Genomic DNA, 15,446 nt, shown 5'->3' on the forward strand with positions numbered 1-15,446 from the left:
CTGAAAAGGAAGGAATAAATAAGAATGCTAGAAAAATATGGCTAAAGGTTAAACAAATTAATTTTCACAGTACTCTATCTTAAGTTCATTACAGCTGGTTTTGAATATGCTTTAGACTGTGAAAACTGTTGACTATTTGGTTAGTATAAGCTTACTTATACATAGCGAGAATTAATGCTGCAGATTCTCATTTTTTGTAAATGCAGTTTGTCTAATTGCAATTAAACATTTATTGTGTCTTTGCAGACGTATACTGGAAGCAGCCAAAAAAGCTAATCAATCTGGACATTTTCTCTGGATTGGCTCAGACAGCTGGGGGTCAAAAATTTCCCCGGTTCAGCAGCAGGAGGAGATTGCGGAAGGAGCAGTAACCATTCTGCCCAAAAGAACCTCAATAGATGGTAGGAATGCACATGGTACAAACCCCTCATTTTCTGAGAGTGTTCAAGCATCCTTGCTCTCTTAAAAAAAAATTAAAAATTAAAATCATGTTGTCCTTGATTACAGGGAAATCAGGGAAAACTTTTAAGTAAGTAACTTCAGTTGGCCTGATCCAATATTCATTTAATATCACTGTTGAGATGAGGAGATGATGAATCTGCAATTAGGTAATCTTACAATTGTCCAGTAATGAGAGCATGTGTGGTGAAGAGCTTCTTATCCATAGTCTAGTGGTTCTTCGGGAGAAAAACAGAGAATATTTGGTGGATGATATAAGTCAGCTCATTCTTCCAGGAGGAGATCAGTCTAGACTCTGCTTTCTTCTCCTAAATTTACTTTAAGAAGCCACTATATCAACAAATTTTCTGATTTAATGATAAAGTGGAGGTTGTTGGTTTGAAACACCTTATTCCCAGGAGGGTACTGCACACAGTAACATCTCTTACTGTCTGGGTAAGTGCTCTAAACTGGTAAATGATTAGAATTTAGCCACATGGACATACTTATAAAGAGCTTAATCCAGATGGTATGTGTTAGTCATTATTTCATTATGGCTGCTGGGCTGTAGGGGGTAAGGCTGGTGCAAAATCTGATCAGGTTTAAGCAGGAATCTTTATTTTCTCAACTGGGGTCATTAAATATATAAATAGAAACAGAATTTTAGTTTTTCTGGAAACTTTCTGTTTCAACGGAGAGTTACACAGTGATTTTAAGTGACTTTGAAATTAAATTTATTTGCATCACAGTCTTTGACTAAGTAGTGATTATAGTCTGTCTAATTTCTTGTAGGTATCCAATTCTTTATTTCCGTCATTTGTGTATTAAAAATTAAGCTATTTCCCCAACTATCTGCATTATTTTACTATTTTTTTTTGTGATAGAATTCTCCTGGGGCTTTAGAGAATCTTTAAGTGCTGTAGGTACTTGAAAAAAATCTTGTTCTACAGCAAATATGGGATAATGAAAAATACATAATTTTTCTAATCCTTAGATACTATGCTTATAAAAATATCTTATTATAGTAGTTTGTGCCTAAAGCTTTTTCTTGTGCTGATATTTATGCAACATTTTTTATTGTCTTTATGTGACTATTTTTATGCTGTATCATATTTTAATGCTTCCTTCACTTCTCTTAAATGTAGGATTCGATAGATATTTTCGGAGCCGAACACTTGCTAACAATCGAAGAAATGTCTGGTTTGCAGAATTTTGGGAGGAGAACTTTGGATGCAAGTTAGGATCACATGGAAAAAGAAATAGCAATATCAAGAAATGCACAGGTAACTGTGAAAATACAACATTATCTATAAATTTACAAAAGTGCAAGAAAGGAATTGCTTTCTTCTCTGCACTCTTGTGGATCCCTTCAATTCCCCAATATATATTACTGTGTTGAAGAAAAGTGTGACAATTTTTTTCAAACCTGAAGAAAAAAATCATGGAAAATGTTTGATAAAGTTAGTAGTTAGATAATATGCACAGATTGCACAAATGATAATATAGATTTTGTTAAAGACCTGTGGCTATGGTTCAATTTCATTCATGTTTACAATGGCCTCCTCTCTCACCCCATCTATAGTTGTCAATATGATTTTTTTTTTTAGTGAATGGCGTATCATGGTAATTCTCATACTGTTATCCCTGAATTTTATGCAGAGAAAATTAAATTCCTGTTTGAACTACTGAGGTCTTGATGATAGGTCAAGTCATGGACTCTTTATTTAGTTTACAAACTGTGATTGAGAGTGGAGTAAAAGTCAAATCAATACATCCTTATTACTTATCCTCACACAAAACCAGCAGGATTCTATACTGTATTGTGAAGCTTAAAGTGTCTATGAAGTTAAAGCAAAACCTATGTAACTGCCACTGGTGTTCTCAAAGCAAGCCTGCTTGCTCAGGCATCATACCCAGACACAAAGCTAATATAGCAGCCGCATCAGTAGCTCAGAGTTTCATCTCCCTTATGAGACTTTGGCTTTTTGCTGTCCCTTGCAAAGTTTATTACAAGAGTGTTACCTTTAGTCTTCTGTGGCTATAGCAGACTGTTTATGTTACTTTTTGTGTAGATAGTTTTTTCCTAAGGTCAGGGCTCCCAGTGTCATTTCCTTAGCTACTGCCAGTAGCTCCAGAATTGCTGGCAGAGACCATTTCTGTGACTAGAGGCAGCAGCAATACCCAATTTTCTACACTACGCACATAAGTCGTTGATGTTCCTTGATTTTCCCAACAGTGTTTTCTTACACTAAATAATATCTTCCATGTGGCATGTGAGTGTTTTATTCACTTATTGCTCCAAGATTTCTGGCTAGTTGGTGACTCTGACATGCAGCCTTTGTTATGGGTGTGCATTTCCAAATCTCTGCAAACAAAAGCTTCACACCAGCACCCCACTTGCGGGTTTGTCAGACATACTGTGTGGTCTCCAAGTGCATGCATCATTAGTTCTGCACTTCCTGAACCATCAGATTTATTGTATGTGTACTGTGCCATTCAGTCAAAGACTTACTGCATTGGGCCTTGCATTGCACAGTTATGTTTCATACAGAAGTATGAAAGCCATGCATGCACTCTCTCATTTCAGCAATGATGTGTTGTCCTCTGCCTTTTACAACATACTCAAAAAAAAAAAAAAAAGAGTGATACTCAGTTCCTCACTGGGCTAAATGATAGCTTGTTTCTCTAATCCTTTACTCTTTGGCCTTGACTTATAGAGCAGCAAGTCATGGCTGGGTAGTTACCCAGGTTGGGACGGGACTATTTTTTTTTTACTATTTTAAGTGGAAAATAGATGCTTTTTTGAAGTTTTTCATGTGGAATGAGTGGTGTGTGTGCTGTAGTTTGGGAAGCTCTAGATGTTACCACAGATGGTTATATGGCTTGTTTCAGCCTCATCACATCTGTCAAACTGAATTACCAAGCCCTGCTTCCCCAGGTGTCCCTCCGTAATAGGTTCGAGGCCCTGGATCTTGAAGGAGAGGTAGGTGAGAATGTGGGGCAAGGCCAGCCCACAAGGCCAGGTAGGAAAAGGGGGTCGACTTTGCACCTCAAGACTGCCTCTGTTAAGAAAGAAAGAAGGGTCATTGTAGTAGGCGATTCCCTTCTGAGAGGAACAGAGGGCCCGATATGCAGAGTTGACCCTCATCATAGGGAAGTGTGTAGTCTGCCTGGAGCCCGGATCAGGGATATCACTAGGGTGCTCCCCAACCTGGTGCACCCGACGGACTACTACCCGCTGCTGGTCTTCCAGACAGGTGGGGAGGAAGCTGCTTCCCGCAGTCTGAGGGGGATGAAGAAAGACTACAGGGCCTTGGGGCGGATGGTGAAAGATTCTGGGGCTCGAGTGATCTTCTCCTCACTCCTTCCATCTTCCACTGACGATGTGGGAAGGAATGGGAAGATTCAGTTCATAAACAATTGGCTTCGAGACTGGTGCTACAGGCAGGGCTTTGGATTCTTTGATAACAGCTGGTTTTATAGGGCACCAGTCTGGACAATGACAAGTGGGAAAGGTTTGTCTCACAGAGGCAAAAGGATGCTGGGGCACGAATTAGCAGGGCTCATTTGGAGAGCTTTAAACTAGATTCGAAGGGGGATGGGGTTGTAGCTGGGCTTGCCCCAGTGGGGCAGCGCTCCAGAACTGATGAGGACTGGGAGGCCCCCTATAATCCTAGGGTGAAATCGGTGTGCTCAGCTCGCTCCCTGAAATGTCTGTACACCAATGCACGCAGCATGGTAAATAAGCAGGAGGAGTTGGAAACCTGTGTTAAGTCAGGAGACTATGATCTGGTGGCAATTAGAGAGACGTGGTGGGACAGCTCACATGACTGGAATATAGTCATGGAGGGCTATGTCCTCTTCAGGAAAGACAGGCCAGCCAGGGGGGGTGGTGGGGTTGCTCTTTATGTGCAAGAGCAACTACAATGCACTGAGTTCTGTCCAGGGACAGATGACGAGCGAGTTGAGAGTCTGTGGGTGAGAATTAAGGGGCAGGCTGGCAGGGGCGATACTGTTGTGGGTGTCTGTTACAGACCACCAGATCAGGGTGAGCAAGTTGACGAGGCCTTCTACAGGCAGCCGAGAGCGGCCTCACAGTCACAGGCCGTGGTCGTTGTGGGGGATTTTAACTTCCCTGATGTTTGCTGGAAGGACCACTCAGCAACCCAGCCCCAGCCCAGGAGGTTCCTCCAGTGTATGGATGATAACTTCCTCCTGCAAATGGTGGATGAGCCAACCAGGAGAGGAGCGCTGCTGGATCTCATCCTCACTAACAAGGAGGATCTGGTTGAAGCAGTAAGGGTTGAGGGCTGCCTTGGTTGCAGCGACCACAAGATGGTGGAATTCAGGATCTTCTGTGGTAGGACTAGTAGAATACCAAGTAGAATTGCAACGCTGGACTTTAGCAGGGCAAACTTTGGCCTTTTCAAGCAATTGCTAGGGGAAATCCCATGGGCAAGGCTGTTTGAAGGTAAAGGGATCCAAGATAGTTGGCTGGCATTCAAGGATTGCTTTTTCCGAGCTCAAGATCGGAGCATCCCAACACGTAGGAAGTCAAGGAAGAGGGCCAGGAGACCTGCGTGGCTAAATAGGGAATTGCTGGGTATGCTCAAGTGGAAGAGGAGGGTTTACAGGTCATGGAAGGAGGGACTGACCACTTGGGAGGAATATAAGGCTGCTGCTAGAGGATGTAGGAAGGCAGCTAGGAGGACTAAGGCATCCTTAGAATTAAACCTGGCAAGAAGGGTCAAGGACAGCAAAAAGAGCTTTTTCACATACATGGCAGACAAAACTAACACCAGAGGCAATGTAGGCCCACTGATGAACGGGATGGGTGCCCTGGTGACAGAAGATACAGAGATGGCAGAGTTACTGAACGCCTTCTTTGTCTCTGTCTACTCTGCTGCAGGCAGTCCTGAAGAGCCCTGTACCCCTGAGACCTTAGATGAAGTCAGGTCAATGGAGCGGTTTGCCTTAGTCGATGAGGAATGGGTTAGAGACCAGTTGAGCAATCTGGACATCCATAAATCCATGGGTCCAGATGGGATGCACCCGCGGGTGCTGAGGGAACTGGCGGAAGTCATTGCTAGACCACTCTCCATCATCTTTACCAAGTCTTGGGAAACGGGAGAGGTGCCTGAGGACTGGAGGAAAGCAAATGTCACTCCAGTCTTCAAAAAGGGCAAGAAGGAGGACCCGGGTAACTATAGACCGGTCAGCCTCACCTCCATCCCTGGGAAAGTGATGGAACACCTTATCCTTGGTGCCATCTTAAGGCATATCAAGGATAAGAGGGTTAGGAGGGGCAGTCAACATGGCTTCACCAAGGGGAAATCAGGCTTGACCAATCTCTTAACCTTTTATGAGGAAATAACACGGTGGATGGATGATGGCAGAGCGGTGGATGTGGTCTACCTTGACTTCAGCAAAGCATTTGACACAGTCTCCCACAGCATCCTCACAGCTAAACTGAGGAAGTGTGGTCTGGATGATCAGGTAGTGAGGTGCACTGCAAACTGGCTGAAGGAGAGAAGCCAGAGAGTTGTAGTCTATGGGGCGGAGTCTAGTTGGAGGCCTGTAACTAGTGGAGTGCCTCAAGGGTCAGTACTGGGACCGGTATTATTTAATATATTCATCAATGATTTAGATGAGGGAATTGAATGTACTATCAGCAAGTTTGCTGATGACACTAAGCTGGGAGGAGTGGCTGACACGCCAGAAGGCTGTGCTTCCATCCAGCGAGACCTGGACAGGCTGGAGAGTTGGGCAGGGAATAACTTGATGAAATATAACAAGGGAAAGTGTAGAGTCCTGCATCTGGGCAGGAACAACCCCAGGTTCCAGTATAGGTTGGGGAATGACCTGTTAGAGAGCAGTGTAGGGGAGAGGGACCTGGGGGTCCTAGTGGACGACAGGATGACCATGAGCCAACACTGTGCCCTTGTGGCTAAGAAGGCCAATGGCATCCTGGGGTGTATTAGAAGGGCGGTGGTTAGTAGGTTGAGAGAGGTCCTCCTTCCCCTCTACTCTGCCCTGGTGAGACTGCATCTGGAATATTGTGTCCAGTTCTGGGCCCCTCAGTTCAAGAAGGACAGGGAGCTGCTGGAGAGAGTCCAGTGCAGGGCAACTAAGATGATTAAGGGAGTGGATCATCTCCCTTATGAGGAAAGACTGAGGGAACTGGGTCTCTATAGTTTGGAGAAGAGGAGACTGAGGGGTGACTTTATAAGTGTCTATAAATATATAAAGGGGGAGTGTCACGAGGATGGAGCCAGGCTCTACTCAGTGGCAAACAATGATAGGACAAGGGGTAATGGGTACAAACTGGAACACAAGAGGTTCCATTTAAACTTGAGAAGAAACTTCTTCTCAGTGAGGGTGATGGAACACTGGAACAGGCTGCCCAGGGAGGTTGTGGAGTCTCCTTCCCTGGAGACATTCAAAACCCGCCTGGACACATTCCTGTGTAACATTACCTAGGTGTTCCTGCTCCAGCAGGGGGATTGGACTAGATGATCTTTCGAGGTCCCTTCCAATCTCTAGCATACTGTGATACTGTGATACTGTGAAGTGAAAAGTAGTGTACAAAATGTATACGCTGTACCTTGATAGAGTCAAAGTAATTTGCAATTTGAAAAGGATATCTGTTTATTTTAAAAAACAAAACTATGGTATGCTCTCTCTTCCTGAAAACAGAAAAATAAACGTTTTCTGCACCCAGAATGTTAACATTGTAACAAGGGATGGAATTAAGATGTGGGCAGTTTCGTATGAAGGTTGCACATGTGTTTTCACTCGCAGGAAAAAAAAAAATGAATTCTTCTGCAAACAAGGGTACCTACAAGTGATAGGACCTTTGACTAAAATCGCTTGAAGGTGGGAGAGTACAATAGAACAGGACAGCAGACCTGAAACAAGCTGATGATTCATCATGATCCCTTTGCTTACCTAACTCAAATATAAAAGGTTGGATGACAAAAATCACCAAAATGTTTTCCTTTTAAGTAAGTTTATTCAAGAGATGAGGGTGGAAATTTGAAATAAACCTCCAGTGGTTTAAGGAGAAACGCTAGGTGGAGAATGGTGAATGACACACACGCATTCTCTACACCCCACACCCCAGTCTAGACCTAGAGAATTGCAAATGGCATCTTGATTCACCCCAGTTCATTTGACATGGCTTCCTCTGCACAAAACAGAGGCAGCAATGAAATCCTAGCCAGTAATTCATATTACCACTCTCAAAGCAGACAAACCTCATGAAGTTTAACCATGCCAAGTGCAAGATCCTACACCTGGGTTGGAGCAATCCCAGGCACAGCTACAGGTTGGGCAGAGAAGAGATTCAGAGCAGCCCTGTGGAGAAGGACTCGGGGGTATTGGTTGATGAGAAAATGAACATGAGCAGGTAGTGTGCTCTTGCAGCCCAGAAAGCCAACCGTATCCTGGGCTGCATCAAAAGGAGCATGACCAGCAGGTCGAAGGAGGTGATCCTGCCCTTCTACTCTGCTCTTGTGAGACCTCACCTGGAGTACTGTGTGCAGTTCTGGTGTCCTCAGCATAAAAACGACATGGAACTGTTGGAACAAGTCCAGAGAAGGGCCACGAGGATGATCAGGGGACTGGAGCACTTCCCGAATGAAGATAGGCTGAGAAAGTTGGGGTTATTCAGCCTGGAGAAGAGAAGGCTGCGTGAAGACCTCATAGCAGCCTTCCAGTGTCTGAAGGGGGCCTATAGGGATGCTGGGGAGGGACTCTTCATTAGGGACTGTAGTGATAGGACAAGGGGTAACCTGTTAAAACTTAAACAGGGGAAGTTTAGATTGGAAATTAAGAGGAAATTCTTTCCTGTTAGGGTGGTGGGGCACAGGAATGGGTTGCCCAGGGAGGTTGTGAATGCTCCATCCCTGGCAGTGTTCAAGACCAAGTTGGACAAGGCTTTGGGTGGCATGGTTTGGTGTGAGGTGTCCCTGCCCATGGCAGGGTAGTTGGAACTAGGTGATCTTAAGATCCTTTCTAACCCTAACTATTCTATGATTCTATGATTCTATGAAATATGTCTGCTAAAGATTAAAGAGGAGAATATCCCACCCATGAATTTCTCCCTTCATTTCATGGTCAAGTCTGCTTGAAATAAAAAAAAAAAAAAAAAAGAACCCCTACATAATAAGGGTATAGGGGCTGCTACATTTAATTGTTTATAACTTAATATTGAAGACTTTGGTCCTTGGCCTACCCCAGTTGCCAGTTTTCCTTCCATTTGGTTTCCTCTGTGCTTTCTCAGTCCTAAATTTCAGCTCGGTTGTTAAAGGAAATCTATTCCCATCTCTAGTTCAGGACTTAGTTCAAGACTGAACTTGAAAATACTATTTATCCTGATTTTCCCATATTTTATCTGGGCACTGCAGATAAGATCCTTTTTGTCTTTTGATCATGAGCCCAATTTGTATATCTTGTCAATAGCCAGTGATACACTGAAAGAAATCCAACAGCTTGAGGTACAGCCATAATCTGAAAACCTTCCTCTCCAAAGATATTAAAAGACAAAGTTTTCTCAAGCTTGAGATACATATTTTATTAGGCGTTCCTGTTTTTCTTAGCTAGAAGGTGCTTGAATCTTTTTCTTATATGATATTTGTAATTCCCAACAACAAAACTAATAGCCCTGCTCTCTATTTTGAGTTATCTATTCATAGCTTTAAACTTTACTATCATCTAGTCAGGATGCATTCTCAAGCACTTATTTTTCCCTGTGAACATACTAGAAAATGCAAAAAAATACTTCTCTATTTTCCTTTCCATGTGAAAATCAACTGTTTTTTTAGCACTGAAAGTCCTGAAAGGGACTCCTTCAAATTTAAGAATTATGAAAGGACATAAGCCTTCCTACTCCTTCTGTTCTTGTACATTACTAATTATTATAGTTTAGTGTTGTAATGGCTGAAACAGTTCATGTAAAGAAAACTGCTTTTTAAAAAACTGTTTAAAAATACTGTTTATTTGTGGTAGCTGTTGCTTCTTTTGCCTAGAAGAATTTGTGAGTTGAAAACACATAAAATAATGTTTTTTTTTGAGTTACTTGATCATTTTCTTTCTGATTTTTGCCAGTTTACAGAGAGCAATGATTCACCTAAACTTTGAAAAAGTAATCGTTTTGCCTCTATTGATTTACAACTGGATCTATGTGTTTCTGAGTATGAGTGTACATTGATCAAATCATCAAGTTTAGAAATGATCATTGAAAAACATTAGAGATTTTTTTGTTTCAACCTTTCTGGAATTAAAAACAAGATATCAGATCTGGCCATTAACTCAGTAAACATTAAACAATAATTCAATGACTGCCTACAAATATTTTTAGTCAGGAAGGGGACAGGCATTTTAAGAGAAAACTCATTTGTCTTTACTACAACAAAATGGAAAAGAATGAAACACTACAAGGATTGAACTGTCTGTAGAGGTTACAAGAAGTCTCACTTTACATGATCATTCAAGGTGCAGGTTTTCTGTATTCAGTAAAAATATCTTTAGAGTGACATGAATGTTTCAGGGATCTTTCATAGCCCTTCTTTAGCACTGGAATCTCTTTGTGGGAATGAGAAGTGAGGAGATGAGAAGCTTTCCGCTCAGCCCTGTGTCCTGAAGATAATCATAAAGACAAAGACAGCAATCATTCTTTTGATTATCTAAATTATTCAAGAGGAAGGGGTTGGACCATGGTTGTGGGAGATGACAGAGATGGTATGCTTCTTGCTCTACTTAAAATTTAGATCCTGGAGAATTTTTCCATACCCTCATGTTGTGAAGTGACCAGATTTATTCCTAGTGCTGTGTTGTTAACTCCAGCTCTTGGTTGTTGAGTTATTGATTCTCAGTACCACGTTAGAGTAGGTTTCTAGACCTTGTGTTTCTTAAGAAATGTACAGAAGTATGAATACAAAGATTTGAAAATGAAACAAAGATGTCCCAGAGTATGCTTTTTAAAATTACATTGAACTGTGGGGCTGACCGTCTGCACCATCACTCTTTCAGAAGACCAAAACGGTTATAGAAAGCAGCATTAATGATGTAAAGTTGAGGAAAAAGGGTAAGAATTAATTTAAATGTACTCAGCCTTGTTTTCATTAACCTCACAGAACATTAATATTTGATTTCATTCTAACAAAAAAAATGCTGAAGAAGTCCTCTTTATGTATGTATTTGTTCATACACTTGTAGATATTTAGTTTCTTGCATAAGCAGAGCAAAATATAACATGAAGTAAAGTTGCTTATACTCTCATGTTTTAATGTGTAAAACTGTAGCCTCATATTCAAATCTGACTTAAGAAAATATAGTTTAATTGAGATTTGTTCTGGATTTTCCCATAGCATGCCTTCAGGGCATGTATTTATCATAGTATTTACAGTCTTCAAAAAGCAAAATGTGGCTTTTTAATAAAACCCTAACAAACACCTTAATAAAAGGTCCTTCATGCGCACCCCCATGAGAGTAGTTTCCCTTATTTTTTTATGGTTAGCATTTTAACTACTCTGGAAACCTAATCAGCTTTTTAACTGGCTATAATGACTGACTGCACTGCTAAAAATAAAGATGGAAGAGATTCCAAAAGCATATAGAGACCTGTGTAAATTAGTCTGATTCCCATTTTCTTCATCAATTTGAAATACTCATTTCACTGAAAAAAAATCACAGTACTGTGAAACAGATATCATGCATACCTAGGAACTTTACAGATAAATTATTATTTGGTTTCTTTTTCTTAACCTCTTTGAAAATAAAATTCACCTAAAAATATTAATAGAAGTAGATTTACTCATATGTATATGAAGCCACATTTTGAAAAATTTACAGAACAAATTGAGAAGTTCACTAGCAGAAAGGGAATATTGCAGAGGTACAGTGCATTGCTATTTAGCTTGAGTAATGGTTCTATTAGTATAAAATCACTCTTACGTAGTCTTCTACTCTTGATGAGACCTAAAAAAGTTAAAAAAAGAAATCAGCATAGGTGCAATGGAGACACATGGTGAGTTGTACCACAATTCCCAAAAGGCACTAAGGCTCAGGAGGAAATGTTTGCAAGCACACATTGCTTTTTATGCAATTTGTGTGTTGTGATCAGTATGTTTAGGAATAAGAGGTAAAAAGGTCAATTCTTATTTTTTCTCTTCTTTTGTTGTTCTTTGCCATTTTTTTTATTCCCATTTGAAGTATCTTATAGATACATTGCAGAAGGATTTTTGACTTATTTTTAATATTTATAAAATGTCTATTGCTGTTTTATGTAAGTACAGTAATTCTATGTAAAAATCACAATAGTCTACAGCATGATAAACAGAAGCGAAGCTGACTATTGAATCTTTGCTACTCATCACATCAACTGGACACAAAAGACTGAGTAGTATTTTTCATAGTCTGAGCTGTTTCTTACCCTGCTTTGGACATTACCTCAGAACTATGAAAATTGTGTGTTACAGGTAGTTGCACTGCACTAGATCCATGCCTATTTTAATGTAGCATTAAATCAAACTGCATCATGTGTCATTAAATAATATATGAAGCCAGAGAGCATTCACTTTTGGTTTTAGGACAATAGATCATGTCCCAAGTGGCACTAAAATATCTTCCAATAAGCTAAATGAATTTTAATCCCTGTATTATGGTATAAAATAGGCCATAAATTCACCCTTTTTGCATATTTTGTCTGATTCCCAATTTAAAAAAAAAATAGGTATTCAATTCCAAAGAAAAAGTTGATGTCTGAGAATACTTAGTGATGTTCTTCCAAACGGTTCAGCAAGACTGAAATATGGACTTGTGCTATACATCAGGTCAGAATGTTTAGATCAAGTTCTCTCCTCATAGAGGAGAACTGGCAGGCATGAACCCTGCTATCTTTCTGCTGCCAGTGACTAATAGACTGGTGAGTGGTACCATACCATATGTTAAGGTATATTTGATCAAAATATTCACACTCACTTGTCTTACAGAGACCCACTTCTGGCTTGTATTCCAGAAACTACAGAAATTCAGAAGTTTGAAGTTTAACAGCATTTCATTCGAGTAACTGCTAAGGTGCATAGATATTACTCAGTATGTCTGAGAGCTGTCAAATCAGGGGACCTAACATTTGCTCCCCATTCACTGATTTGATCTCTTCATTTCACTTGCTATCATCTGCTTTGTTTCTTCACCAATTGTTAGTATTTCTAGATCTCTTTATAATGTATCCAGTGGAATATCATTGCTCAACCCTGTTGTCAAAGCTTAGATTCACCTACAAAACATCTCACTTAAAAAATATCTTATTCTAATTTGAAGAAGAAATTGCTGATTTACTCCATGGAGGTCTTTGTTTCTCTACAATTTTATTCAGAAATAGGAATTTGAGTCTTGCATTCTGCCAGGAAATGTATCAGTTTTAGATTTATACTGTTTTACAGAGTTATGAGTTGTATTCCACTGCACAGTCATTTAACTAGAGTATCTTGCCGTTTCAGATTTGATACACTTGCTGCCAAGTTGGAATAATTTTAATACATATATGCGTGTGCACATGTGTGGATGTGTTTGCTTGCAATTTATGAATCCAGAAATTCTTATTCCAGCTCAGAACCTCTGCAAGAATGGCATATCCTAATGAATGAATTCCTTTTTATGAACTCTGGAACTAAACCTTCTCAGTTGTAGCTCCAGAAAAGTTGCAACCAATATTACTTATGATGTAACTTAGATGTCACACATGTAAGAATGTTGTCTGTACACAATCCTTGCTCCTGGGAGACAGTAATAAGTTACTCTGTCATTTCCAGTACAGGCCCAACCACTTTGGACACATGCTATTAGAATGGGAAAGTTGATAGTGCCATTGTGTCGTGGTTTAAGACCAGCCAGCAATCCAGAACCACGTAGCTGCTCACTCACTCCCCCCCCGCCCCTTCGTCCCCCTGGAGGGATGGGTAGGAGAATTGAAAGAATGTAACTCCCACGGGTTGAGATAAGAACAGTCCAGTAACCAAGGTATAATACAAACCACTACTGCTGCCACCAATAATAATAATGATAAAGGAAATAACAAGGTAAGAGAATACAACTGCTCACCACCCACCGACTGATACCCAGCCCGATCCGAGCAGTGATCTAGCCCTTCTGGGTAACTACCCCCAGTTTATATACGGGGCATGACGTGCTGTGGTATGGAATACCTCTTTGGCTAGTTTGGGTCAGGTGTCCTGTCTCTGCTTCCTCCCGGCTTCCCCTCCTCCCTGGCAGAGCATGAGACTCACAAAGTCCTTGGTCCCACTCAACATTACTGAGCAGCAACTAAAAACATCGGTGTTATCAGCACTGTTCCCAGGCTGAAAGTCAAAACCACATCACTGCACCAGCTACTAAGAAGGAGAAAAATGACTGCTACTGCTGAACCCAGGACACATTGTTTCATCAGCTTGCTTTCCTAGTCTGCCACAAAGAGACCCTTTCTGTGAAAGACATGTTATGTATAAACCTGAGCCCCATGTATCCTTTTTCAGGTAGAAAAAAATATTTGTTGTTTTCCATTCTAAGCAAAGTTCTTGTAATTATTCCTGTGAGAGGACTGGAAGAACTTTTTAAATTTTGTATGTACATTATCTATACCATTATTCAATCTTAAACATTTTATACATATGCATATTTGGCTTGCATACATGCTACCTGACTAGATGCTTCATTAGAGTACAAGTAGTACAATGAAAAATAGGCTAAGTCTTCAAAAAGTACCATTAGCTGCACAGTTTTCAATACCGTCGGATGTGGTCAGACAAGCTAATCTGTTCTTTCTAATCTTGTAGAAGGTTACTCATCCTTCAGACCTGTGGACCATTCTCCAACCACTCTAGCACTGTCTGTGAACTACCTTGACTGAGAATTTTGAAGGTGAAATTTCATTACCCAGATCAGTAGCAGGCACGTTTTTTGGGTTAAAAATATTTTTCAATATTGGCAAGCAGTGGTTCATAATAAATTTTATAACTATTCTGTTGTGTGATGGGGGACACCAGTTGGGTGGAGAAAGAGGTACTTTTGTGAGGTACCTTTCTCCCCAGTCAGCCCAGGTGCCTTGAGACCATGTCTATATTATCAAACAGTGCACCTCTGCAGAGCAAGGCAGTGGATGATGAGAATCTGAGGTCCTCACTATACTTGTTTCAAGAGATTCTACTCCAGGTTAGTTTGGTACTTTGAGCTGGAGAGCCATAGCTGTATACCTGGCATTCATACTATGGTTTCATAGAATCATAGAATAGTTTGGGTTGGAAGTGACCTTCAAAGGTCTTTTAGTCCAACCCTGCGCAGTGAGCAGGGACACTTTCAACTAGGTCAAGTTGCCCAGAACCACATCCAGGCTGGCTTTGAACGTCTCCAGGGATGGTGCATCCATAACCTCTCTGGGCAACCTGTGCCAGTATTTTTAACACCCTCATTGTGAAAAATCTTTTCCTTATGTGCGGTTTCCTCTGAAAAGCACTGGGATTTTGCACAGCAAGGCTGCTGTACCATGGGAAAGTGGGACAGTAAGTTTTGTTCAAAAGTACATTCCTTATCCAAATGAAACATGAGTGTAGCTGCACTTAAGGGTTTAGCTGGTATAGCAAGTAAAGCAAGGATATAATGCCCTCTCTGTGCTCAGTTGCTGATCACAAGCAGGATTTAACTGCTCTTGGCCTTTATTTACAGAAGACTGCTAACCACAAACAAACAGTGCTTTATTCCATTGATTAGCTGTTCTGAGGGGAAATGCATATTTCTAATACACGGCTTAATATGTATAAGCTATTTTTAATAATTCTGTAGTATTCAGTGATCCAAGATATATATTTAAATGCACCAATATGCAGTTTTTCAGTAGATGAGAAAAAAAGTAGCTTGTTTGTTCTGTTTTGTAACTGCAAAAAAAAGTCATCTCACATATATACACACATATACAGATATTACATCATAAACAGGTGATACTAAAGTTCTTA

At 40.7% G+C, this 15,446-nt stretch overlaps 1 protein-coding gene across 6 annotated transcripts in view; it reads left to right on the forward strand.

The window, feature by feature from the left end:
• The window catches only part of GRM8 (glutamate metabotropic receptor 8), a 356,684-nt gene that overhangs the window by 161,774 nt on the left and 179,464 nt on the right, over positions 1-15,446 (forward strand). For all 6 annotated transcript variants that reach the window (XM_057415733.1, XM_057415734.1, XM_057415737.1 and 3 more), the window contains exons 5-6: positions 247-401; positions 1,584-1,721. In XM_057415733.1, coding sequence (XP_057271716.1) covers positions 247-401; positions 1,584-1,721 — 293 coding nt within the window. The remainder of the gene's footprint in view (positions 1-246; positions 402-1,583; positions 1,722-15,446) is intronic.

Source organism: Pezoporus wallicus, unplaced genomic scaffold (genome assembly GCF_028554395.1).
Source record: "Pezoporus wallicus isolate ANWC-B61680 ecotype Strahan unplaced genomic scaffold, APGP_CSIRO_Pwel_v1 contig_6966, whole genome shotgun sequence".
Classification (NCBI taxonomy): Eukaryota; Metazoa; Chordata; class Aves; order Psittaciformes; family Psittacidae; genus Pezoporus; species Pezoporus wallicus.